Below are 27,860 nucleotides of genomic sequence, written 5' to 3'. Positions count from 1 at the left end.
TCCTCCAAGTTGGAGGAGCACCACTGGTTATCACTAGAGAGGGATCTGCATGGTGTGGGGCACAGCTGCAGCTGCAGCTGCGGGGAGGGTAGCTTTTGAGATGACCAGAATGTGCCCAGAGACATGGCCTGGGCCCTTCCATGGGGGTGTTTAAGTAGCCATGTGGCAGGACACAGCCCACCTAGAGGGGAGAGAACTCAGCAGAACTCAGAAGGAAGATGGGAACTGATCAGAATGGCTCCCTCTTTGTTTTGGTCATGAATCCTCTCTTCTGCTCTCCTTGACCCTGAGCTCCCACTATTACCAGCCCAGGGCAGACGCAGCTGGCCTGGCTGTGAGTCCTGACTGCAACTCTTGCTACAATGCCACAGGTCTTTCCTACCACTCACAGACTGGGAGAGGAGAAGGAGGAAGTGTTTGGGGTAGCTTATAACCCAGAGCTAGGGCTCAATTCTTATACTTGCTGTCTTTATTAGAAAAAGGCTTCCGCCATCAAAATCCAGTTTGAAAAATCATCATGTCTTTTACAAATGGGAAAACTGAAACACAGAGTGGGAAAATATTAAGGTCACACCATCAGGAACCCACTACCTCCTATACCACACAGGCTAGAGGGATCCAGCCCCATGCACTTCGCACTCCACTGGACTCTCGGAGCTAGATGAGAGGTGAGCTCCACCTGGGCTTTGGGACAGAATGAGACTGAGGCAGTTGCCTTGATTGTCCTCCTTGACCTCAAGGCCAATGGTCAAGGAGGGTGAGGGCAAAAGCAAAGGCACCACTCCTATAGAATGGAGGTGGGGGGTCTACTGGCCAATGATACTCCCCTTAGCCCCTGCACTAAGCAGCCTGGCCTGGGATGAAGACGGGAACTCAGGGCAGTGGGAAGAGCAACTGGATATGGGTTTGAACCCAGTGCTGACCTTGAGCCAATCAATACTCATCAATAGTTAAGAAGAGAATGGCAATACCTAGGATTCTATTAGAAGGGTGGGAAAATGCCTAGCAGGGGGCCTGACACATAGTCTGTATTCAATAAATCCCTTCCTCTCCACCCCTCCATCCCAGGAAAATGCCTGACACAGAAGCCCCAGGGGCTCAGGCTCACACCTAACTTCCCCTCACCTGGAAACCCCCTCAAACAGTCCCGTTGGAATCTCTCAGAGGAGCAAAGAAGGCCTAGCTTTCTGATGACCAGCACAAACAAGAGAAAACTTTCCAAGGGTCAGAGAGTGTCAAGAACCAGGAAGGAGACAGGCAGACAGGCTGGAGGCAGTGGGGGAAGAGCAGAGTGGCTGATCATGGGAGCTAAGCTTGAGCTTCTGGGACTGCCGGCAAAGGGGGTGAAGAGGTGGGGCGAGGAGGGGGCGAGGAAGGGAGTGGAAGGGAACTGCCCCAGACTCTGTGAGTAGTTTCCTGCTGCTATGGGACAAGGGTCTCCTTAAGGAGGCCACTTGGTCTGAGAAGACTTTGGCAAAGGGATATAGTATGGCCTAGAGCCACAGGCCCTTTAGGCTCTCTTCAGGGCCAAGCTTAGCCTGACCTGAGCCAGCCCCCCTACATCATCACAGCCCCCTGTCATAGTTGGCCTGCCCTAGGGGAGCCCAGGAATACCTTCAGTCCATTAAGGTTCTCAAAGAGTCCCTGCCCTCACTCAGGTGGGGCTGGGGAGGTGAGGATGGACAACCAGGAATACAGCCAGCTTTTCCCACTCTGGCCTCTGGAATCCTCCTTAGCACAGAGGTGATAGGGATGGCAAGCTCCACCTGCCTGCCTTAGAGAGGAGGCAATGGTGGGGATCAGAAAAGATAAAGGAAGAGAAAGTTCTCAGCAAACAGAAAACACAAGGGATTATCATTCTCTGATTGACAGCTGAGTGAGGCCACACCCTGCCTGAACTCTGGGAGGCCTTGGCCAGAGTTTGAGCAGAGCCCTACAGGGGAAGACAGCATTCCAGCAAGAACCTTGCCTCTATACAGTCCCCTCCTGGGGACTCAGGATAAGTCCAGGAGAAGTACTGGGTCTGGACCTACTTCCTGAAGCAGGTATTGTCCCTCCTGTGCCATGACTTCCTGACCAGGGGGAGAGCCCAAGCCTGCACAGCCAAGCAGGAAGAGCTCCTAGGGCCAGGGTGACCACAGCTGAGGTGGCAGGAGTAGAGAGCAGAGGGCTAGGGCCTCTCGGTAGGATAGGGTACAGCCTCCTGTGGTGGCCCCTACTGGGCAGGGGGAGCCCTTGGCCTCTAACCACAGTTCCAGGGAAGCAAAAGGGAAGAGGAAGTAGTGCTGCCTGCTCTGCTGAAAGGAGCTCCCCAAGACTCCCCTCTGGAATCCCCATTTGCAAAGGAGGCTGGGGCATGAAAGATCCACTGTCTCTGCCAGCCACTAGTCACAACAGACAGTGGAGAGGGAGCTGAAGCTTAAGGTTAAGAACCTCAGGTTTGAATCCAGGCAGTCTAGATTTAGTGCCTGCGTTCTTCATCACCACCCTCTAGATTAATGTGATGAGTTTCCTTTTGCCTCCTGGCCAAAGGAAAAAGAATGAAAAGTAACCTCACAGTTTAATGGTTTTATAAAAATGAAAATACCCAGTGGTCCTCTCCTAGTCTTTCCTTAGACACTAGCTCTGTTGCCCCACAGGAACATCCTTGCACCACAGTGTGTGTGTTGAGGCAGGAAAATAGACCCCAGAGTCATGCAGGAAGCAGTTAGAACAATTATCTTTAAAACAAAAATTTTTAAGAGAAATGTTTAATAAGCAAAAAATGAATGCTACAAAGCCTATACAGAACAGCAAGCAAGAGCCCAGGCCTAGGTGTGCCTCTTTTCCACAGGCACAGGGGCTTTACAGTCACCAACTCATGGGAGCCTCCCAACATGACTGTCATTACCACTCAACCAGGGAACCTGAGGCTGAGAGGGTGAAGTGACTCACACAAAGTTGCACAGCTAGCCACAGGCATGAAGAGGGGAAGGTAGTGGGGCTGGGACCAAGCCCATATCTGACCTTCAGTTCTGAGCTTTCTGCTAGGCCCTGCAGCCAGCTGTGCCAGCCTGGACCAGACCAGCATGTCAGGTGATGACAGTGGGACAGCAGGTTCACTCTGTGCCCTGGGAATTTGTGCAGAGAGACCCTGGACAGGCCTCCACTAGGCTAGGGAGTAACTGGATCCTGCCCAGGTGGCCAAGGGCATCAACACACACACTGTGGTGCACAAGGATGTTCCTATGGGGCAACAGAGCTAGTGTCTAAGGAAAGACTAACTGGGAGAGGACCACTGGGTATTTTCATTTTTATAAGACCATTAAATTGTGAGGTTACTTTTCATTCTCTTTCCTTTGTCCAGGAGGCAAAAGGGAACTCATCACATTAATCTAGAGGGTGGTGATGAAGAATGCAGGCACTAAATGTAGACTGCCTGGGTTCAAACCTTGATTTGTGGGTCACCCATAAGGTAGGGGTACCACTGCTACCATCCTCACTGGAGAGTTGTAAGGGTCACTCAAGTCAAGTATCCAGCACACCGCAAATGTTCAACACATGTTAGCTATTACTAGCACTATAAAGTCCTCCCTGAAAGGTCGGTGGTAAGTAGCAGCAAGAACTTCTCCCAAGAGGTTTGGAGGAAAGCAGCCTATTAAGGGCTCTTGGCTAAAAGTAGCTTTGAAGTTTGACTCCAGGACAAAGTTCTGTGTGAATCTGAAGTCATCTTGGAGGACCAAGTAAAGACTAGTCCCTGCCCTCCACCAGCTTCTGTTCCCTTTTCAGAGCTGGCAGATGGGGACACTCAAGGCTGCTGGCAGTTAGAGAAGCTGCTGCTCCTCTAAGCTGATACAATTCCTCCCTCTTCCTTTTCTTCCCCAGGCTGCCAACTCCCAGCCCAAGGCCCAAGGCCAGGCCCCTCACCTTTTTGTGCTTCTTGGCCATCCATTTGTCCCAGTTGTTGAGCATGTCCAGCCACTTGGACTCCCTCTGCCTCAGCACCTCCAGGGGTACTTCCTCTAGCCTGTGGAGCAAAGGGCAGGGCCTATCAGAGGTGCCAAGAAAAGCAAAGGCCCTGGCTTAGGCCCCAGCCACCAGCCTTGTCAGGCCTTCATTCCTGCCCCTGTCTCCCATCCCCGTGTTCCCTTTAGGGCTGCTAACCCATGAACACCCTAACATAGATGAGAGGGAATGCTGCCCCCTCCCTAAAAGGCATAAGCCAAAGAGATACCAGGTTAAGTGCCCAATCCCCCAATGTGTCAGGGGGCCAGGGGTCACTGGGCCTCTCTGGGGGCAGAAGTCTGAGTGCCTGCATCTGTGCACCAAAGCAAAGCATTCCTGTCCTGGGTCTGTCTAAATAAATATGCCTCTTCAGAGGGCCTACATGCAAGGTGTAAAGCTGGATTAAAAAAAAAAAAAAAGTCAAACAAGTACAGAAATAACATGCTCACCTCTTCACTCTAGCAAAGCTAGTTACTCATAGTTTCCCCAATTATACCTTGGCCCTTTCCCACCGCTCAACCTTACTCATGCCAGTCCCTTTGCTGGAATAGACTCCAAGTTGTCTCTACCCTATCAAAATCCTACACATGCTTCAAAACCTCACCAAATATCACTTGTATTTCTACATCTACTAATTGAGCAGTTATCACAGCTGTGCTGGCATTGTTCTAGGGCCAGGGCTTCTGGGCAGGCTATGGGGAAACACTCCTTCGACTAGAACAAAGTCCTGGCCCTCATGGTGTTAACATTCTGCTGGGCTCTGAATGCCCACTAGAGTCACAGGGGAAAACACTGGAGCATGAAGACCCACCCCAGGCAGGCTGCTGAGGCAGGCTGGGGCAGAATCCCTGGCTTAGCCAGAGCGTACTTCAAGCGAGTGGGCTTCCTCCAAGAAGTGAGTTCCCAGGAATTCCTGAGTTCACATAACTCTCAGGGGCAAAGAGGAGGGGACTAGCATTTGGAGACTGGGTATTCTAAAGATGCTTTCTTATTTAGCCTACAGAGCAATATTGGTAAGAAAATAATGAAAAAAATGTATGTGTATACCTCTGTACACACACATATGTGCTCTCTTCTTAAAATCACTTTCAAAGTGGTGGATTATGGATCTTTCAAATTTCTTTTTTTTAAACTTTTACTTTTTTTCCAATTAAAAAAAGTACTTGACGTTGAGAGGTAAGATACCCAGGGAGGGTATCTTGCTCAGGGTCAAAGAGCAAATCAGTGGAAAAACCCAGACTCAAATCCAAGTTAGATCCTAGCCAAGAGCCTGTACTCAGTCCTGCCTGACCTCCCAGAAAGGAGTGCAGGGTCAGAAGCACTCAGGCAGCTGGGAGGAGGCCCTTAGGAACAGGACATGATGGGGCTAGGGCTTGGCCCAGGCCTTGATTCTCTGATTCTCTGACGGAAGGAAATGTGCTGCTGTGACTTTTACTGGTTGGAAGAGCAGAGGGAGGGGCTTTGGCAGAACAGAGGCCTCCAAAACACAAAAGGGCAGGTCTTCTTTACTGAGCTTTATCTGGGGAACTGCACAGGCCTGAGAGCAGCTTCGGAGCTGAACAGCTGAGGAGAAACAACAGCCTGAGGCAAACCTGGCCCCCTCAATACACTGACACAGGTCATTTTCCTCTCAAACTGCTGAACCCCTCACCACCTAGAGGCAGAACCAGGGCAGGAGGTCACTCCTTTCCTTTCCCTCCCCAAAGGAGAAAACCAGAGACCACACCTTTATATCAAGACATTTACTGACAGATGTATGTCTCCAGACAACCCCTACACATGCAAGGAACGGAAACCAAAGGCCCAGACATCACAGGACATGCTGCCTCCCACCGCCTACAAACCACTAACTTACACAAGTCACGTGAGTCTTCTAGTTAACTAAATGAGAGGGGATGCCCACGTTATGTTAACAGGAAGTTTTGGCAGTTGTAGATGTGGATAATTGTTGATCCAATCCTCCCACTGAGCAGATGAGAAGACTGAGGCTCACAGAGGGCAAGGCTTTTGCCTGGGAGTTCCAGCTTCCAGTGAATTCCCATGTGATTAAATACATGCCCGTTTGATACCTCAACCCTCCAGGTCTGTCTTTGTTGATAAGATCTGATTGCAGGAGGGCGCCTGGGTGGCTCAGTTGTTGAGCATCTGCCTCCGGCTCAGGTCATGATCTCAGGGTCCTGGGATCGAGCCCCGCATCGGGCTCCCTGCTCCACGGGAAGCCTGCTTCTCCCTCTCCCGCTCCCCCTGCTTGTGTTCCCTCTCTCGCTGTCTCTCTCTCTGTCAAATAAATAAATAAAATCTTAAAAAAAAAAAAAAATCTGATTGCAGGGCCTCAGAGATACCCATTCTCCCAACTGCAGATACATAGGGGAACACAGTCAAGTTGAGTGTTCCTTTAAATGATGTCAGATAATAGCTTTAGCAGTTTCAAAGCCCCAACATCAAACCTCAGGCCGGAATTTCAATTGGTTACAAAACAAACGACCATATTTCCTGGATTCTAAGACACTACTGATTTTAAGCTATACCACTGATTTGGCAAGATCTTCTCAGAAACAATAAAAAAGGGGCGCCTGGGTGGCTCAGTTGTTAAGTGTCTGCCTTCGGCTCAGGTCATGGTCCCAGGGTCCTGGGATCAAACCCCACATTGGGCTCCCTGCTCAGCGGGAAGCCTGCTTCTCCCTCCCCCACTCCCCCTGCTTGTGTTCTCTCTCTCACTGTGTCTCTGTCAAATAAATAAAATCTTAAAAAAAAAAAAGAAGCAATAAAAAAACCCCACCACTACTTTAAATGTACACGTCAATCGAAAGACCTATTTGGCTTTTAAAAACTTAAACTGAGGAAATTTTTGAGGAAACATGGTCATTTGGGTGGCTTCTCCTCCAATAGCAGAGGAGTTTAAGTCACCTGGAGATGGTGAAAAGGAAGACACTAGAGGTCTGGTTGTACCCACCACTCAGCACATCATGTGCTCTCTAACTGCAGGCAGATTTCTCTTGATGCACAAAATGTGCCCCTAAAAAGTTGCAGGCTATTCTTTAAAAAAAAAAAAACAAAAAACCAGAAGGTTCACATATCCTTCAGCGTAGTCAGTCAGGATCTCAAAAGGCATCTGATCAGACTGCTGTCTGGTATAGGAATCCCTTCCACAATAGGTAAGCCCTGTGCCCTCTCTGGACCTGTTTCCCTAGATGACTGGAATGACTTTAATTGTGAATTGATCCTCAAAGGATGCCCAGAAAGGAGCCAGGAGATGAAGATGGAGTCAGGGGCATCCCTGCAAATAGCATGATGGTGTAGACGCTATCTGAGGTAATTTCCCCCTGACAGTGGAGGGAGAGCATGAACCAGCTTCTAGTGACAGGGAAGCTGACCAAATGGCCAGTTTAAAGAACCAATGGCACAGTCAGGGGTGCTTCAGTTTGAGGGCTTCACTTATCCTTCAGAAAACCTCTCTTTCTTTAAGGTGGCCTGAGGGAGTCTCTGCAATTAAAGAGCCTAATGAGAACAGTCTCTAGTGGCCCAACCCATGCTGGAATTCCACGAGGGATGGGGCCTCATTATCACAATAAGCTTATTGTTGAAGTTTCTACTATTAAAACTTTCTTCCCCATGTAATGCCAAAATTTTCCTGATAACGTCTATCTATAATCTCAACACCCTCTTTTAAGGTGGCACAAATCTCAGCCAGACCAGTCTCATCCCAGGCACACACGTGCTTATCCCTTTTCAACCACCCATCCTTACCTGGAATGCCCTTTCTTCTCCCCTCTCTACGTCACAGCAACCCTTTCAGAGCCCAATATATCAATAAAAACCACAGCTTCAAATACCAGCAGCAATAGTAGTTACCATTTATACATCATTTACTACTTACCAATTTCTTCCTATTCCTGTTTCATAATAACCCTACCATAATACCATTCTCTCCATTTTCCAGAAGTAGAATCCAAGACTTAGTAAAGTTAAACGCCTCACTCAAGGCCATATAGCTGGAAGTGACAGAGCTGGGACTCAAACCCAAGCCTGCCTGACTCCACAGCCCATGCTCTTAACCCTTACTCCTCTGCTCCTACAGGTTAAGCCCTCAGCCTTCACATAGTCTCCATGCCTGCCCCGATCTCATTAACTGTCCTCCAACCTGAAGACATCAATCTTGACTTAGAACACTATTTCTCAAAGTTTTCAAACTGAGACCCACAATAAGAAATACATTTTATACTGAGATTTTATACACACACACACACACACCCGCATAACTGAAATACATTTTATGAAATAATTTACTCTTATATGCATTCTGAAATACTCATTTTAATTTTATATTATTCTAGTCTATTTCTTTTGTCTTCTTTTAATGCTGGTCCTAATCCCCTAAAGCTGATTTCAGCAGTAATTCATTAATGAATCAAGAGATGAAATGAGCACTTCATTGTAACTTGCTCATATTGCTTAGCACTGTCCCTCCCTAACTGGACTGGGTCTTGAACTTCTGTAACTCCCACCAAGCATCTCACAGGTATTCAACAGGTGCCTGCTTGCTTTTCTTCATGACATCATTACTTTCATATGAATTGCATTCAGGGCTACAAGCCACTTCTGCTTACGCCAATTTTATCTGTGCCACTAATGGTTCAGTGAGGTGGATCCCTCACTAATTAATAGATTAATTACTATTTGGCACCTGAGAAACTTGACCCAATCAGAGATGTTATATGACTTGGGCAAAGTCACAAAGCTACTAAGTTAAGTGGTAGAACCAGGGATTCCCCTCTGCCACAGTGACTCGTGTGCTGCTTTGGACTCGCCTGGGAAGACTGTGAGGAAATCAGCCGTTCTCCAGATGCCACTGTGGGGCTCTATCTTTGGTCCCCAAGCCCCTAGAGACAGTCTATCCCCATCTCCAGTGCTCTGACTGACCCAGGGAGCAGCCTGCCCATACCCAGCAACGCTCAGTGAAGCCAATATGCTGGATGGGCACAGCTCCCAAGCAGAACCTCAGTCAGGAGATGGCAAATCTGGGCAAAATGCTGTTTGCTGGCCACCCCCTCCTGAGGGAGAGAGGCACAGAAGAGACAAAACTGGGCAGCCAGGGGGTGACTGATCCCAGATTCTGTTGAGCTCTCAGGCTGAGCTAGGCTTAGCTGTGTTATGCCAGGCCATGGCCCAAGGCAGCAGTGATACTCTGCTGACCCCATGCTCTGCAGGCTCCCAGTTTCCTAGCCTTCTCTCCAAACCCAGAAGCTGGAAGTTTGCAAGAGCTCAGAGGGACAAGACCAGTTCCCAAGGCTTTAAGACCAAAGACTGGGGCTCTCTCCCCACTTGTCCTTCTAGCTGTCTGCCTTCTGCCCAAGCACGCCTCAGCCCTTCTGGCTGGCAGTCAACCAGGTATGGTGCCCATGCCCATGCCCCCTTCATCTGATGGTGGAAGATAAATCTTGGTCCCAAGGAACCATTTTTAACCCCCTCCTCCAAGCCTCACTCTCCAAACCAGCCCAAACAGAAAGCCTCTTCATTTGAAGAGAAACAAAGCCCAAACAGAAAGCCCAAGGTCACAGACTATAGGATTTGATCCTCCTCATCTCAACCACTGGAGGCCAGCTGAGGTATGGGGAGAGTGAACAGAGTGGGGATCTTGAAGCCAACCAACCTAGGTTTCCATTCCAGCTCCTCCACGTGGGAGACCATAGGCAAAATACTTGCGTTCCCTGTCTCAACTTCTTCATCTTTAAGTGGGACCATAATACACACCTCAGATTTTATAAGACTGCAATAAGGAATAAATGTGTATAAGGGTCCAGCCTGGTGAGCAGCCAGCAAATGGTAACTATTAGGTGACTGGTATTTGCAGCTTACCTAGTACTTTCATATCCCTTTTCTCATCTGACTGGCCCCCACACATAGACACATACACATGCAGCAGAGCAGGATTATGCCCATTTTACCCATGAAGCAACTGACGCTCGGTAAGTAATTTACTTAATGACACAGAGACTGTAACTCCTGGCTTCTGATCCCAGCTCTATCACTTTATAGCTGTCTGAAATTGGCAGGCTGCTCCACTCCGAGCAGGTTCCCCACCTGTAATATGGGGGCAATACCACCTCCTTAGAGGGCAGTGGTAAAGATCACATGAGGCAGTAAGAGTGGACACATTTCCAGCACTGGCCATCAAGTAGCTCTGCCAAGTACTACATATGCACACAATTCCCCAAGGAAGTAGCTTTTATTATCTCCATTTAATAGACAAGAAAACTAAAGCTCAGCACGGCTGAGTAATCTGACCAAGGTTACACAGCCTGGAAGTGGAAGCTGCCACTTAAGCACTAAATTATCCAATAAATATAAAGTGTCTCACCACCTGGCCTCAATATAATCTAAAGGCCTCAGTGCCTGTCACATTCTCTTCTCTCTTCTTTACCACCCAGTAGAGAACCACTACCCTCTGTGCCGAGAAGGGCAGGAATGAGTGACAAGAAAGCGTGGAAAATTGGGAAGTGGATGTGCAGAAAGAGCACAGCCAATGACCGAACCAGGGACAAGGGTGGGGGAGCTTCCCTCTCCCAGAGCTGGAAAAAGTGAGGATAAACAAAAGGCTGACCTACTTTGCACGCTGGGTAACAACCTCTGGAGTTCATTAACCTAAGAGGTGGTAATGACTGAAAGTATAAACAGCTTTTATGCCAGCTCCATAATAACTGATGATAGGAAACTGGAATGCAAGAGGGTGGGTTGGAGGGGGGTGGTGCAAATGGCCGACAGTCAGGGCTGGGAGGACTGTGAGATCACCCAGTAAGTCTACCTCCACCCCAGACAGTCAGGGAGGCCCATAGGCAGAGGGTAAGTGATCTGCCCGAGGCCATCCTGTGAGTCAGTGTGGAAAAGGAAGATGGTCTGCAGCAGCCTGGCGCTCCCTCCTGCGGTCTGGCAGCCACTGACTTAAGAGTAGGGCAATGTCCAGGCTCTCTGTCTGGGTGAGAGTCTGCCTTGCTTCACTCTCCCCAGTTCCCAGTGCAAGCTAGTTCTGGGCCTGCCTCCCTTTCCCATAAGGAATTCCCTGGCTTTGCTCCTTCCAGCCCTGGGTCAGTACACAATGGTAAACAGGTTCTCTCCACCCTTCACTGGCCTTGGTGCCCTGGGCCTCTGCCCAGCTCTCCACTCTGTTAGCTCCACCCCTCTTGATGTCAAGCGGAAGAAATGGTTCCTTTAGGCATCAACCTTGCTGGCTCCAAAAAGCAAGGAATCCCCATTCCCCTACCCAGCTAGGGAGGCACAGACCACAGCAGAAACCCCCAGGGCAGCTCTCCCTGACACTGGCAGAAAGGTATGGAGACTATTCTCAATAGAAGACTTCCCTTCCCCAAGCCCCCACTCTTAGCAGACAGAGTAGTGCTCGAAACTTCCCACAGGCAACCAGGTCCTCAGATCACAATCTGACTGTGGACACCCAGGGGCCATCCTGATTCATGTACAACCCCCTCACCCATCCTTACCAAACTTCTAGATCTTACTGATAGATCTTACCAAATTAGTTTCGACTCACTGTTTGACTCACTGATTCCTTCAAGGCTCCCTACTGCCCTCTCCTTGTCCAAAAGAAACCTAAGGCCCTGGCTCTCAGGCCCTCCTATTTTCTCTAAACATCCCTCTTCTTTCCCCAACCCTATCTCTAGGTGGCCCTCTCTCTAAAAGGCCCTCTGTCACCCCTGCCCCCACTCCAATTCAGTCCCACTCATCTTCCATGGCCTCATTCAGAACTCCCTCTCATGCCTACAAAGCCTTTCCTAACTACTCCAGGGACAGAACACAATCAGCCCCTCATTATATTCTATACACATTTCTCCAGAGCCTGGGTTCCAGGGCTGAATCTACAAAGAGATGAATAAAATGCAGTCCCTGCCCTTGAAGAGGTCAATCTGGTAGAGGAGACAGATGGGTGAGTAGATAACTGGTACACATGGAAGTGTTATCACAAAAGCATGAAGAAGGTGCTAGGAAACTACAAGAAGCCCCCACGTGGTGGTAGTGGTTGGGGGACTGTTCAGGTAAAGGGGAGCTAACTTTTGAGATGGTCTTCGAAGGGTGATAGGAAGTGGCCAGGGTGAGAAAGGGGAAAAGGCACAGCAGGCAGAAGACCCACTATGAGCAAGCACAAGTTAACAGAAAAGGGCATGGCTTGTTTGGGGAATGTGAGCAGTCTAGTGGAGCAGGTACGGCTTCCCCACCCGACTATCTGCTCTGCTGAGGCAGCATTCCATGAGAAGGTGCGCTCCTGGAGGGTTCTACCCATCTCATTCTCCACAGTGTGTCCTGGGCCTAGAACAGAGCTTGGTACCTAACTAGTGCCCAATAAATGTGTGTTGACAGAATCATTAGTTTTGTGATCTCTGGAACTCTGTGTTTCAGTTCTCTCCACAGTGAGATGGGAATACTCTTCTAATACTCTCCTACCTTGAGATCAGGTGGGCAAAATACAGAAAGTGCTTGATAAAGAACATTCCCTCTCTGGCCTGATACCAGCTCTGAATCTTCCTTGAAGCCCAGCACAAGGCTGAGCACAGATGTGCTTGATGACAGCCTTTTACAACATTATAATTCTAATATTCAATTAATGTAATTGAATGTCTGTTAGAGCACTTACCAGGCACTCGCTATGCAACAGACATGATGTTCAGCACTTAACTTACATTATTTCATTTAATCCTGACAACAAGCCTATGAAATAAGTCCTCTAATTATCACCCCCTCCCCCACTACCACCACCTTCCACAGATGAAGAAACAGGTTTTCAGCAAGCCAGTAACTATCTGAGGTCCAGGGTGAGCAGAAGACAGCCCTGCATGGTGAATGCAGTCCCTGCTCTTCTCCTACTCTGTCCCTCAACTCCAGCACAGAGTGCTGACTACTAGTCTGGGTGCACACAAGCCTTGATCCCAGGGAACTTTGTGGACTCAGAGCCATAAACTATGTGATGCTTGGCAAGTCATTTTACCTCTCTGAGATTCGGTATCTGCCTCTGTAAAATGGGGATTATGATGGTCCAGCCTGGTTCACCATGCAGACGTCTCTGTACAATGGCATTACCATGTGACTATGCTGGGAGGATGGAAGGGGTCACTCAGAGGCAGGACAGAAAGCCCAGGGAGGGTGGTGGTAATTATGACACAAATTCTGATTTCTTCCCCAAGGGACTGTCACCACCCAGGAGGCCTGAGACCCCAGGCAGCACTATGTTTGCAGGCTTCAAGTTGAATCTTTCAGCAGACCCACCTCTATTCTCACTTCTGCTTTATCTTCACAGACCAAAGAGAAGGAAGATCAGGCCCTCGAAGTCAGGGTCACCTGAGGACTCTGTTCCAAATGACTCAAAGAGGAACTGATGGGGGGGATTCCCAGCCTGCCCTGGGAGGCCAGAAAGCTCCAGACAACAAGCTGAGTGGGACTGGCTCCTGCCTTACCCCAGAGCCCAAGGGTGGTGGGCAGAGCACATGAAGGAATCTGGATCTTCACCATTATGCCAAAGGCCTGAAGTGAACCTCAGAGGATAATTCACACTCGAATTGTTAAGAGCCATCCTGTACCTTTACTTTGTGGCACACACTGCTGGGTGTTTTACCAACATCACCTCTCTTAATCCTCATAACACCCCCTCTCTCCCAGTGCCACCACCTGGCCCATTTACCTCAGAGAGGTCACATGACTAGAAAGTGACAGAGCCAGGTATGCTGGTGTCTTGAACCCAGGCTCCCCCAGGCCCAAATTTAGGTTCTCCCTTTTTGTAAAACCAAGACAGAAAGGGAAGGGAAAGAAGCAGCGTCCTCCAAAAGTGGCTGGCTGGGAAGGAACGCTCCTGGACACACAGAGCCCAGGGCCCAGAGTGCACTCAGGAGGAACAAGAGTTCTCTGCACTATGTTCCTGAGCCCCCTCACTAGCCAGCTGCTCCTGCCTTGTCTTAGGGTACATGTGAGGGGCTGTGTGTGAAGATCTGGGACAGGAAGTGTACCATTCATCACAACACCTCAAAACAACTTGAGAAGCCTACCAGGAGAAGCACAGACACTTAGGGCTGGACTGAAGTCCTAAAGCTGGGATGCGGGGCGGGGGGGGAGGGTGGCCCAGAGAGGCCACACAGTGGGCACCAGCTTTGGTAAGATAGATAATTGGAAAGGAGGAGTCCTGGGTTCCAGGCCCAATTCCATCACTTGCCTAGCTTTGGTTTTCTTGGCTGTAAACAGGGAAAATAAAACATCCTACAGATTTCCCATTGCTCCTGTAAAGACTACTGTAAGGCAATGGGAATGAAAGCACTTTGCAGACTAAAGAGCTAGACAAATCAGAGCATCCTTTGATTTGATTATACTCCCAAAGACATGAGGGTCACTGGTACTACACACAAAGAGAGGTCCTCCCACAGGAGGAACAGAGCATGCTGGAAGAATTGGCCTCTGTGGGCTGTGCCATGACGACCCCTTGCCCTTGCATGGTACCTCATAAAAAACTTCTCAAAGCACTTTTCAAATACTCCAAGGTCAGTCTCAGAAGCAGAAGAGCTCTTCAACATCATCCCATTAAAACTGCCTCGGTCTATATGTGAGGGAAACTGAGGCTTAGAAAGATTAGGCAATTTTCTCAAGGTCACACAGCTAGTTAGGGATCCACTGAGGAGGCTGGGGACTCAGATCTCCTGACCCCTAGTCAGCAGTCTTTGTTTATGCTATGCTCTTAATCCAGTTACCTCATTTGATCCTGACAATCCTTTTTTACACAGGCCACGTCTTTAATTACCTATTGAATATTTGACTTCCCTGCTAGGCTGTAAGTCCTGGGAGGGCAGGACCAGGTCTGCATCCCCCATTCCCCATCCCCAGCTGCACACACAGTAAGTGCTGGGTGAGAAACAGGGAGCATTAGCCTCATGGTCAAGAGAGAGGACATACCTCAGTCACACACCATAAGGGTCAGTGGTGGAGCCAACACCAGCACCTTGACTCCTGTGCCTCATTCAGAGCCCTTTCCCACTACTAGCCTAAATCCACATTTCCAGCCAGACTCTTTCATCTCTGAGAAATAGCTGGCGATGCCCCTAAGTGCTAAGGGGTTCACCTTCTCACAGGTACAGGACTTATTTCCACCTGCCCCAGCTGAGAACCCAGTTCCAGGAACAGAATAAAGACTCAGGGTGAGGTCAAGCTGGCCCTGGCTGCCATGTGCCTCCCCTTGACCAGTTTATCTATGCCCAAAGCCCCACACCTACCCCCACACCTACCCTCTCCAGCTGCACGCCACCTTAAGGCTGGTTTTCCATGCCCTCAGGCCTTACTCCTCTCTCCTTGGAGAGGAGTCTGGCTCTCCTTGTAGCCTTCTTTGCCATCCAATATGCTTACTAGGCAGAGAGCACAAAGCTCAGTACCACTCACCCCACACCACCACTCAACCAGGCCAGCTAACCCGCTCTCCTACTGGAGAGAGACAAAGAACCCCTTGATGTGTTCTGGGCATGCCAGCCATGCCAGGCACCTTGGGGAGCCCAAGGCTGTGACAAAGCAGAGTCAGCAGCAGCCCAAAGTCCACTTCAGGCCTTCCCTCCCTGTGGTCAAAGGGCCCCAGTATGGATTCTGTGAGAGGTCAGGGCCACTTCATCTTGTCCCAAGCCTTCCCAATTCCCCATCAGTCCACAAAGCCAGTTAGGCATCAAGCCTTACTGATTTGCTGGCTTCTTCATCCTCATAGCTCCAAACCACTTCCAGACCTCTCCACTGCCTTTTTGGGCTGTCCTGAACTCCCTCAACTGGTCTCACTGCCTGCGGTCCAGCTCCTCTCTACATCAGCACCAGACTGACCTTGATGAAACACAGGAGGCCTCAGTCTGACATTCAAGGCTACGCATGGTCCACCCAACCTACTTTCCTAGCCTCCCCTTGTTTCACATCTTCCTCCTGCCTTCTGCTCTTCTTGTCACCTCTGCTCTTGGCACACCGTATTTCTCAAACAGCTGGCTTTTGGGGGTACTTTGCACATAGGTCCCCTCTCACCCAATGAAATGCCCTTCCTTGCTCCTTCTGAGGCCTGGATCAATGTCACTTCTTCCTGGGCTGCTATAGATGGAGCTGGCTGCCTCTTCCTATATATTTCAGAGCAACCACACACCTCAATTATAGCCTTTACTGCTCAACACTGTAATGATTTGTTTGTGGTTCTATTTTCCAACAAGTCTGTGAACCTCTTGAGGGCAACGAGACACAAATGCCTTGTTCAGTTCTGTATCCCTTGTCCAAATCACAGGGGTTGGCACAGTGGTGCTCAATAAATGTTTGGTAAATAAACTCACTACTAAGATGGATAAGCTGGCAAAAGTAAGACTTGGGTTTCTCTCCCGGTCTCCTGAGTCTGCTACCTACTTTCCTACCTGATGAGCAGTGAAGAACTAAGCTGTGACAGTCTCTTAGGAGCTGCAGAGGGCATGCAGAGGGCGGGGTGGGATGAAGAAAGGAAAGAGAAAGGTGAGATAAATAAAGCCAAAGTTGGCAGCTGCCCTGAAATCCTGGATAGGAGGTTTCTAAGCAGGTGAAGCATCAGGAGTATTGGTTTGCCAGTGGGGCAGACAGGACAGTTTCCTCCCTGCCAGGGAGGGTCATTGGGCCCAGGAGAGCAAAGCAGCTAAAGGAGGCGTCCTCCCCCTCACATGTACTGCCTGCAGGATAAAGTCATCAGCTAGGACACTGACAATCGGTGGATGATGGCTGAGTTCTGCTCTAGTGGACAATGTATCCCGGCCTGGATGCTCAACTGGCTGGGAGTCAGGAAGAGAATGGGCAGTGAGTGACATGTAGGGAAGCAGCAGGCTGAGAATCAGAAGATTCAGGATTCCTCCTTAATTTGGCTTGTTAACTAACTGCAAGGCTTTTCCAAGCTTCGGATTCCTCACCTATACAGGGAGCATAATTCCTGCCTTAGCTACAAAGAAACAAAGGCACAGAACAGATATTGAAGTCAGATGACCATTAGGAAGTATTTTGGGGTCAACAGCAATGCAGCATGGACTCTGGCCTATGGGAGGGCTAGACCAGGCCTCATCTGGCCATGCTTCCAGGGCCTCCCCAAGTATCTTTCTCACTGGTTCCTTCTCTGACTTGGCTGGCTATGGACTTTTGCTGTCATGAGACCTACCTTGCCCTCCATACCAGGATGGGGAGGTAGCCAAGTTCCTGCTAACTCCTGCTCTGGGTGTGGGGGCCTCAGGGACTAATGAGCACCTGTCTTCTGCCTGCTGCCACCTGAGCAAGGCTTAGTCACTGGATTTGGCATTGAGAAACAGGTTCTAGTCCTAGTGCTGCCATTTACCAGCTGGCAAACCTTGGGCACTTCCTTCTCAGATCTTTGGTGTGCTCGTCCATAGAATGGGGGTAACTGCCCCTCTCAGGGGAAAGTGAGGGTGCAACATTGGTTACGGCTCACTCCTGCTCACAGGGGAATGAACGTCACTGACACTCATCATCGTAGCTAGAGATGCAAGTAGAAAATGAAAAGACGGGACCACTAGCCACTCCAATCTTAAAAAGGGGCAAGAATGGGGTGCCTGGCTAGCTCAGTCAGAAGAGCATGCAACTCTTGACCTCGGGATAATGGGTTTGAGCCCCACAATGGGTATAGCGATTACTAAAAAAAAAAGTAGCAAGAACATTCATTGAGCACCTACAGTGTGTTAGACTCTTCAAACATCAGCTCCTGTAAACCTCACAAAAACCCCTCCAAAATTCAGTATTATCATAACCATTTCACAGTGAGAAATTGAGGCTTAGTAAAGTGAAGCAACATGTCCAAAGTCACACACACAACCAGACTCCAGAGTTTGTATGAAGAGGGAACACAGAGCATCTTCTTTCCCCCACCTCAGTGTAAACAGATTGGGTGGCTGGACCAGAGCCAGGCCTCACTGGTCCTCTGGAGGTCCTGTTTCAGACCCAGATGCTGGGAGGACAAAACATCAAGTAGGGCCCACTGCCTTATCTCTTTCCCACAGCTTAGGATTTCCTATCAGGCGGACACACAGGCACCTTCCCAGGGCAGCAGCTGGTGCACTGGCCTCCTGCTTTACCAAGTCAAGTCTTGTCTGAGGCCCCAGAACACCCACAAGGCCACCAAACTGGATTTTCCTTTGAAGCTAGAGAAAAAGAGAAAATGGATGGCCTGTGGTCTAAAGTCACAGACCAGGGCTCCACATGTGCAGCTGCCTCCTTCCAGATGGACCACCCAGGGACCACTCCACTGCCAGTTCCATGCTCTCCTGGGAACCATAATAGCTCAAGAAAAGAGGATGCTCTGAGCTTACAAGCTGGAAAAGGTGGTGGGAAGGCAGGGAGACAGGCTGTGGCCTGTCAGGAGGGCCCTGGCCCTGCCCCAACAAAAACTGGCACAGGCCAAACTATAGGGATGCCAATTAAGCCAGTTCTACGATTTCCAAAGCCACAGGGCTGCCACAGTTGGCTAGGAATAGTGGAGGGCCCAGGGGACAAGAGAACTGAATCAGCAGAAGACACTACTATTCCAGATGTTTCTTTCTGGACCCAGCTCAGATCCTTCTCTCCCCTAGCAGGAAGCCAACACCCACGGGATCCCAGAAAGCGTAGCTCCTCACCTCATCTGGCCTGCAGCACAGAGCAGACGAAAACTAGGTGGGAAGTTCCAGCCTTAGGAAGCCAGTCCTGGCAATCACATGGGAAAAGAGGGAGGTCAGGAACCCACCTCTCTCAGGCCATCTCCCTTGGGTCAGGAGACCTGGTATCCAACTGGTATCCTTCTTTCCCTTCCTGACCACCTCCTCTATGCTACAGAAGGAACGTCCCCATATAGATCTGTTCTTCCTACTCCAAAGTGATAGGAATGGTGACATCACTCCTTCTACCCTTCTCCGCTGAGAACACTTCTTTTTCCTCCTCTGGTCCTTTCTGGGCTTTAACAGCCAGCTCAGCCCCCAGCCAAGCCAAAAGAACTAATGCTGCCAGCACCTCTGTTTGTGTGCATGCCAACCACAGGGCCCTTCACTGGCTGGTTTCTTTCTTGTCTCTCCTAACTTACTGGCTACTGCTCACAAGCAGGCAGGGACTATCACAGGCTCACCAAAGGTATCCTGTAGAGTAGGCTCAAAAGACAGACAAGGTAAAGAAGTGGAAAGGGCCTAGGGCTGGGAATCAGAAGTTCTGGGATTAGTTTCTGGCTCTGATCCTAACAAACTGAAAAGGTGAGGCTAATCACTTTTCTCAGGCCTCAGTTTACCTATCTGTATGATGACAGCCATCTCTAGGGTCACCTTCAGCTTTTTGACTTGAAATGTCTGTCAGTAAATGTCATTCAGTAAATAAATACTAATTGAGCATTTACTTCTCTGCAGGCCTGAGTAGAAAAAGGTGAATAAGCCTGGTCCCAGCCCTCAAGCTGATCAGTCTAATAAACCGGTGATGACAGCATATTGTTACCCTTGCTGGCTTGTCGTTGTTAGCCTCCTACACTGCTGAGCTAAGTCAGGAAAGATGAGGGCAGGCAGGTTCCTGCTAAGAATCTTCTGTTCCACCTATCCAGCACCTGATTTTCTGCTGGGGCCATAGGCCATATTAATGGATGGTGAAGGCAGTGGAAACTGTCCTGACCCAGGAGCCAGAAACCCTGGGTTCAAGTCTTGGTTCTGCCAACTAATATGCTTAAGCAAGTGATTCTCCTCTCTGAGCCTCAGTTTCCTCATCTGTAAAAGTAAAGGCTAACCTGGGTCAATCTCTTAAGATCCCTTCCAGTTTCAACAGTCTATGATTTTATGATCTGTTCACGCCAGGCACCTAACAGTCGCCTGAACAGGGTAGCCTCTGATCTGCTTTCTTCCCCACCCCCTGAGCCCCTGGCAACTGCCAAAACTGACCATCTTGAGACAACCTTTGATCCACGGTGGCTGAAATGGACCTTTAATCTTGGAGCCAGAGTCCCTGCCCTCTCCACTTCAGCCATTAGTGCTATCGTTTCACTTCTCTGGGACAGCACATGGACTCCCAGCACCCTTAACCACAAGATTAGCATTAGGGCAGTCACCCTGAAACTTTCCATAACTTCCCCTCTTCTGGCCTTGGGCAGGGACGTACTGTTGGTTTCTTTGGAACCACAAATATAAACTAAGCAGGCACAGTCAAACTTTCAGACACCAGAGATTTTAGGTTGATCAACAGGGTCAAGAAAGTGAGGCAGGGAGAGAGGAGGGAACCTGGGATCCCACCTCAGCCCCAGTTCTATAAACACCAGTGATGTTGAGGGCATCTGCAAAGCCTGGGTTTGTGGCTGGAGTGTGGGGAAGACAGATGTCTGGCTGCCTGGTGGGGGAACACAGCCAAAGGGAGGTGCTCCCACTGGGGCATCTCTGTTCATAAATACCAGAGGTACGGCCTCATTCTTCTCATCAATTCTCAGACCCTTAGAAGGAAAAGAAAGGAAAGTAACATTTTCTAGGCCACTACCTGGGCCAGACACTGTGCTAGGCACCTTCATATACCTGAGCTCACTTAATCCCCACAGTAATCTTGGGAGTACATGTTACTGTTGCCCTTTATGGTGAGCAAACAGGCTCAGAGATTCAGGATCTTGCCCAAGGTCACACAGCCAGCAAGTGTGATTTTTTTCCCCCTAAGTCTGACCTTTTCCCACCAAATCACACTGCCCTGTACCCTGATATATGGTTAACTGCCTATAAGAATGCAGTAGGAATTCTTATCTCCTAGAATTCACCAGCAAATCTGAGCTCTTCCTTCCAAGAACCGACAGATGCAACTGGGAACTCCTTTCCCACTTGTCAAGACCCCGTCCCTCTCAGGGCCCTAATCCCTAGTGACTGCTCCTCAATTCAAAAAAACATACCCTAAGGTCTCCTTTGGTTTCTCACAAGCTAATCCCAGGGGGGCTGTGACAAAGCATCAAATCAAGGTGAGGCATCAGAATAAGGGGTGCTCTCTGCATCCTGCACTGGGCAATGTTTAGCCTGCTGTGAGCAAGTGGGGAGAGGCTGGAGGAGACAGATCCAGTGGGTAGGAGAGAACTCTCCTTAGGACAGGGAGCTACACTTCTCCAAAGGAGAAGCAGGCCTGGTAAATATGAGGCTTTAAGACTGGGTAAAATCCCGGAAGTGACCTTTATGGGGCTGCTTGTGTGGGGTGGCGTTTTTAACAGATGGTCAAGGCACCTTCATAAGTCATAAGACTGGCTGGGGGAGTCTTGGACAGTCAGAGAAGGGGACAAAGGACCATCTGGAGTAGGGTCCTGGCTGAGTCCTATGGGCCCCCACAGGTAATTATGTGAGGCTCTCTGTCGAAGGGGAGGCACACCATGAGGGAGGCTTGTCATTTCTGTGCAGAACACTAGTCTCATGTGACAGGACAGCTGGGATGGGAGTGGGGTCTGGAGTCTATCCTTCTTAAGGGGACCGCCAGCCCATATATATATGATCTCTGCGAGGACGAGGCTCAGAGGGTTCTGTGGGGCAGTGTGGCTGCCCAGTAACTTGGAGAGAACCTTGGAGAGAAGATGCTGCCTCACTGCCTCACGTTTCTCTGCCTGCTAGCTGGGTCCTGGATGCTCTGGGGGTGGGGATCAGGGTGTGCTACCAGCAGGGACCCTGCTGTCTCTATGACTGCCCCCTTAAGTCTGTGTTTTGGGAGGAGGTGGGTGTTTCCACAGCATACACAGAGACAGCCAACTGTCTGTCCTGGAGGTGAGGCACTGTCACCCTGTGGGTCCTGGGAAGGGGGAGTGTCTGCCCACCTGTTGCCAGTGACAGAGAAATCTGCCTCTGAAGGGGGAGGAGAGCACTCTGTGACCCTTCCATGAAGGGAAGGGCCTATCTACCCCAGAGTGGGACTGTCTGGGAGATTGCTGATCAATGTCAGTCCAGTCCACCCAGAAGTCCGCGTGTCTTGAGGTAAGGGTCAGTCTGTCCTGGAGTGGAATGAGGGCAGGGCAGTCTGTCCCTTTGAAGTCCGTCTGCCTAAGGTATCTCCCTGGTGTGGGGGTAGCAGAGTGGAGACAGGGCGTCTGTGGGTCTTGGGGGATGGGGGTAGGAGAGGATATCTGTCGGGGGAGGGGCAGCTGTGAGCCTCCCAGGGGTGGCACAGTCAATCAGGCCTAAGGCTGCGGTGGCAGCAGTGGGGTTGGGCCAGGTGTCTGTCGTTCTGTCCCGCAGTTGGGAGGAGGGCACTGTGGGCGCTTCCTGGGGGCGGGTCAATGTGTTTATTGGAGGGCGGGGGCAGGGGGAGGTAGGGTTGGCCTGTCTGTCCTTAAGTCGGAAGCGGGCTCGTGAGTGAGGGGAGGGTCAGTCCGCCTGGGAGGAGGTGGGGGTGGGGCAGGGAGGGGAGGGGTCGGCGGTCTCTGGCTGGGAGGGGAACGTGTCGGTCCGTCCAGAGCGCGGCTCTGTCCGCGTCGAGGCCCCCCGCGCGGATTCCGCGCCCAGCCCCGGCCCTCAGCCCCGAGCCCCGGCGCTACTCACGCGCCCTCGGCGCCCTGCGAGCCCACGATGAAGCCGAACTTGTCGATGCGGCGTTCGGCGAAGCCGTTGGCCTCCGAGTCCGAGCCGAGAGAACTGAGCTCGTCGGCGGCTGCGGCGTCGGGGCCCGGGGCCAGGCTTTCTCGGGTCCCCGAAAGACTCCCTTCGGCCGCGGGCGCGCGCGGCCCGTTCTCTCCGCGGCTCTTCGCCATCCCGGCCGCGCCCGCCGCCTCAGCCCCAGCGGCCACCTCAGCCACCTCAGCCGCCTCAGCCTCCGGGCCGCCGCCGACGCCGCCGACGCCCCGCCCATGCGCCGCGTCCATTGGCCGCCGCAAGGCCAGGGGCGGGGCCCTAGGCCCTCCCGGGAGCTTACCCTCACGCCCAATGGGCGCCGCGGACCCCAGGGCCCGCCCACCTCCCCTAGACTGGCGCCAACCGACTCGACGTGAGGGGGCGGGGCAGCCGTCACCGGGAGCCCGCCCCCCCCGGGCTGTCAGTCAAGAGAGCTTACCTGAAAGAGCTCCCAGGGCTTTTCCGGGTTGCCCCCGCCCGCCTGTCGCCTGCCGTTAGAGGCCGAGGAAGTGCGCTGGGGATTCCGCATCTGCCTCCTGAACCCCAGGCTCCTCTCGAGACCCAGGAGATATGGGTAGGGATGGTTTCACCCATTCATTTATGAGAAGCTCTGAGGAGACCCAGGCTGGATTCGGGATTCGGGGACTCGCCCAAGGGGCACTCAACGGCTTAAAGACCCAGGCTGAGCTAAAAGTTCCGCCGCCCCTGCTCACTGCTTCTAGGGATTTAAATTAGCTCTTGGGAGACCTATTTAATAAGAATAATGACCAACGTTTATTGGGCTACTCATTGCCCCAAGTTCTATCCACTTTCTCTTGTAATCTTTTTCCCAACAGCTTGAGACATGATTAACCTACCATAAAAATCACCCGTTTAAAGTGTATAATTCAATGGTTTTAAGCATATTTGTGGAGTTGTGCAACTATCACCACAACCTAATTTTAGAACATTTTCATCACCCCCAAAACAAATTCCTATCCATTAGCAGTCACTCCCCATCCTTGGCAACCACAAATCTGCTTTCTATTTCTATAGACTTGCCCTTTCCGGACATTTCATATAAATGGAATCATACAATATGTGGCCTGTGTGTCTGGCTTCTTTTACTCAGCATGTTTTCAACGTTCATCCATGTTGTAGTATGTATCAGTACTTCATTCCTCTGTGTGCCTGAATAATATTCCACCAAATGCAAATTCCACATTTTATTTATCCATTTATCAGTGATGGTCATTTGGGTTGTTTCCATTTTTGGGAAACAACATTCAGGTACAAGCTTTTGTATGGACATATATTTTCCTTTCTCTTGGGCAAATACCTAGGAGTGGGAATTGCTAGGTTATATGGTAACTGTTTAACCTTCTGAGGAACTGGCAAGCTGTTTTCCAAATTGGTCACACTTTCTGTTATCATCTTTGTGCAATGAGGTAGATACAGTTTTGTCCCATTTTTACAGTTAAAGAAACTGAAGTGTAGGGAAGTGAAATCAGCTGCCTAAGGTCCCAGCAATAGCTGTGGCAGAGGCAGGATTTGAACTTAGCTCTTACCAACAACAGCTTATATCAGGAGGCATGGGTCAATTGTATCTATATAGACTTAGCTCCCAAAAGCCTACTTCCCACCCCAGGGATTGTCAACTCTTGGAGCCATAATGATAGCTCCTCACGTAAGCCCAGTACTTTTTAGTTTATAAGCTGCAGCCACGTTGTCATCTGATAGTCCCTGTAGACCTGAGGGAGACAGACCCAGAAACAGGAAAAGATCGGAAGAGCCAGGCCTGGCTGCAGGGCCTGGGACAGGTTGCTAAGGGGCCCAAGGCATGGCCCCAACAGAGGGGTCCTAAGACTTGAGTGATTTCACCAGCCATTTCCTTGATGCCACATGGCCCAGACATTCTTGAAGACTTCACTGTGCAGTCTTCACATTCCATAGGCTTCTGGTTTTCCATAAACAGGGCAACAGCAGACATGGGAGTGGGCACAGGCTATTTTGGTCTTAAACTCTCAGTCTAGGAAGACATTCCTCCTCTCCAATGGCTCTAGACAGTGATGGGTTCTTAGTCCCAGCTTGTAGGAGGGGCGAGTGGGCCTTACATGGGGATGTTGGCCTATCCCAGGGAAGGGAAAGAGGAGCCAGACACCGGGGAGCAGATGTGAGGCCTTAAGCCTGGCAAAGTATTCACAACCCTTTGACTTCATAATTCTGGTCCTAGGGTCATATCCCAAACACGTTCGGCTCTGTAAAGGCCCATGTACAGTGATGTTTGCCTCAGAAGTATTTGGGGTGGGGGTGAGGGATAGGTAAGAAGCACCTGGGTGTCCATCTCTGGGAGAGTAAATGTTTCTCAGATTAAGGCCTTGAGGCCCCAGCTTTTAATTTTCTTAGACAAGACCACCCAGGATTCAAATCTCTGCTGTCACTGTATACCTTAAATCACTTTTCTCTCAGCCCATTTCCTCATCTGCAAAGTGGAAATACTGGAAAATATAACTCCTTATGGAAGTTGTTCTGAGACTTCAGTGTGATAATATGTGCTAAGCATCTGGCGCATGGAGGTACTTCGTAGATGGAAGCCAGGAGTGATGGTGTTTATAGTTTACAAAGCACTTTGCAAATCCATTACTGTCTTGAATATTTCCCATCACAATCTGTTGGCTGCAGCAGGGTTTACCTAATTTAACCCATGGAACATGGCTTGGGAGACTTCACTTCATGACTGTGCTCCTCAGGAACTGGGCGTTCCTGTGCAAAATTAACTTCTCAGAACCCTAGTTTCCTCTTCTGAAAAATAAGAATGTGAATAATTACTCGGTGAGGGGGTGCCTGATTGGCCCAGTCAGTAGACCATGCAACTCTTGATCTTGGGGTTGAGTTCAAGCCCCACATTGGGTGTAAAGCTTACTCAAAAAAAAAAAAAAAAAAAAAATTACTTGGTGAAGTACATGAGCTATCTCTGAAGCCTCCAGCACGTAGTAGACACTCAATGTTACATTTCTTCAAATTTCAGAGCTCTTTGATATTTATTGAACAAGAGATGAAGACCTGGATCAATAGTTTACATTGCACTAGAGGAAGAACACGTGTGAAAAGGACAATAAAACAGGGTAAGGTATAGAGAATACTGGGGGTGTTCGTGGGGGTGGGGAATAGATGGAAATAAGTAAGCTTCTCTGTGGGGATCTGGGAGAAAGAGAAGCAGGCTCAGAGAATGGGGTGGTTAGACGGCAGTGAGAAAGTAGGAGTGAATGAATGAATGAATGATCCAAAGGAATGCCCCGCAGAGTTACATGGCTCCCTGGGTAGTAAGAGGCCTTTGGCAATGCTGTGAAACATCCAGGTAGACTGGCTGCTGTAGGTATTGAGGAGATGCTTAGCCAGGAATGCCCAAATGGACAACCTGGAGACTCATCCTACTGGGGTCATTCCTGAAAGTTTAGCTCTAGGTGCTCACACGGGACCCAGGGAAGTCCTCTTTCCTGGACCCTGGAATGTAGAACTGCGTGTGCTCAGAAAATCTGTCAGCACTGGCTGTGAGTAGATGTCCAGATGTCAGAGCCTTTATTTGTAATAAGGAGAGCTGAGGTTCAGAAGGTAGACAGGTGGTGCCCAGCAGCCAATGAAGAGTAGGCAAACTAGTTTCTTTATCCCTACATCGAGGATAAGAGAAAGACTCTTTTGGTCCAAGTGTCAGGGAACAGAATTCAAAAGGGCTTAACCCAAAATTGCATTTAGTGGGTTATATAGCTTAAAAAAATTCATAGGCAGGGGGCGACTGGGTGGCTCAGTTGGTTGGCAGTTGGTAACTGCCTTCAGCTCAAGTCATGATCCCGGGGTCCTGGGATCGAGCCCAGCATCAGACTCCCTGCTTCTCCCTCTGCTTCTGCCTGCCACTCCCCCTGCTTGTGCTCTCTTCTCTTGCTGTCAAATAAATAAAACCTTTAAAAAAAAAAAATCATAGGTAAATGAGCTTCAGGAGATGTCTGATCCAGAGCTTGACCAGTAATAGCAACCTTATTTTTTCTTTGTCCTCCTTCTTGCTTCATCTCAAACTAGAGCCCCTCATGGCAGCAGCTCCAGGTTGACTCCTTCCTCCACACATCCATACAACAGACTCTTCTGGTAGCTTCTGCTCAATAGTGAGGGGGCGGCATTCCTTCATGTGTCATCTGTTTATACTAGGACACATGCCTATCCCTAATCTAATCACCACAGCTCAGGGACAGGGAACACTGACTTAAACTCAGTTTAAGGCAATAGCAGTACCTTCTCTGTAATAAGGAATAGGAGTGTATCTTGTCTTGCTTCAGATTATATGACTCAGGGGTATCTAGAATAACTCACTTACCTTTTTTTGGAAAGGTTTTATTTATTTATTTGAGACAGAGAGGGAGAAAAAGCACGAAGGGTGGGGAGGGGCGGAGGGAGAGGGAGAAGCAGACTTCCTGGTGAGCAGAGAGCCCAACGCAGGGCTCCATCCCAGGATCATGAGATCATGACCTAAGCTGAAGGCAGACGCTTAACCAACTGAGCCACCCGGCACCCCTATTCACTTACCTTTTATCAAAATATAGCAATGTAAGATAAGAGCAAATTCCTAAGTTAATGATCTCAACTTGAAGATGGTACATTTTACTTTTAAAAAAAGCAAACTTCTAAAGATCTTATACACTAGCATGTGTTTAAGCCATATTGTATTTGCCTTTTTGATTTTTGAATTATAAATATTACATAAGAATTGTTATAATTCAAGTACACCACATATTTCCATTTAAGTATATATCCTAACATAACCTAATATAGTGTTTGTATATATTGTCTAAAGTGAGATGGGGGGGCGCCTGGGTGGCTCAGTTAGGCGTCTGCCTTTGGCTCGGGTTAGGATTCCACGGTCCTGGGATCAAGCCCCACATCGGGCTCCCTGCTCAGCGGGAGGCCTGCTTCTCCCTCTCCCACTCCCCATGCCTGTGTTCCTGCTCTCTCAAATAAATAAAATCTTAAAATGTGAAATGGGTCGGGGTACCAGGGTGGCGCAGTTGGTTAGGAGTCTGACTCTTGATTTCGGCTTGTGTCATGATCTCAGGGTTGTGAGATTGAGCCACGGGTCAGGCTCAGCACAGAGTTTGCGTAAGATTCTCTCTCCTGGGGCACCTTGGTGGCTCAGTCGGTTAAGCGTCTGCCTTTGGCTCAGGTCATGATTCCAGAGTCCTGGGATTGAGCCCGGCATCGGGCTCCCTGCTCAGCAGGAAGTCTGCTTCTCCCTCTCCCCTGGCTTGTGCTGTCACTCACTGTCATAAA

At 49.8% G+C, this 27,860-nt stretch overlaps 1 protein-coding gene across 1 annotated transcript in view; it reads right to left on the bottom strand.

Moving 5' to 3' along the window:
* The window catches only part of TBC1D10A (TBC1 domain family member 10A), a 31,427-nt gene extending 8,611 nt beyond the window's left edge, over positions 1 to 22,816 (bottom strand). Inside the window, exons 1-2 of the mRNA XM_028124658.2 lie at positions 22,497 to 22,816; positions 3,907 to 4,006 (exon numbers count right to left, since the gene is read on the bottom strand). Of these exons, the coding sequence (XP_027980459.2) occupies positions 3,907 to 4,006; positions 22,497 to 22,816 (420 nt within the window). The remainder of the gene's footprint in view (positions 1 to 3,906; positions 4,007 to 22,496) is intronic.
* Positions 22,817 to 27,860: the final 5,044 nt, after the last annotated feature.

The sequence above is a fragment of the Eumetopias jubatus genome, unplaced genomic scaffold (genome assembly GCF_037043125.1).
Source record: "Eumetopias jubatus isolate StellerSeaLion01/CBP00866 unplaced genomic scaffold, mEumJub1_p1.0 scaffold_16, whole genome shotgun sequence".
Taxonomy (NCBI): Eukaryota; Metazoa; Chordata; class Mammalia; order Carnivora; family Otariidae; genus Eumetopias; species Eumetopias jubatus.
Note: the sequence above shows the minus strand (reverse complement) of the source record. Positions and strands in the feature narration are given on the sequence as shown.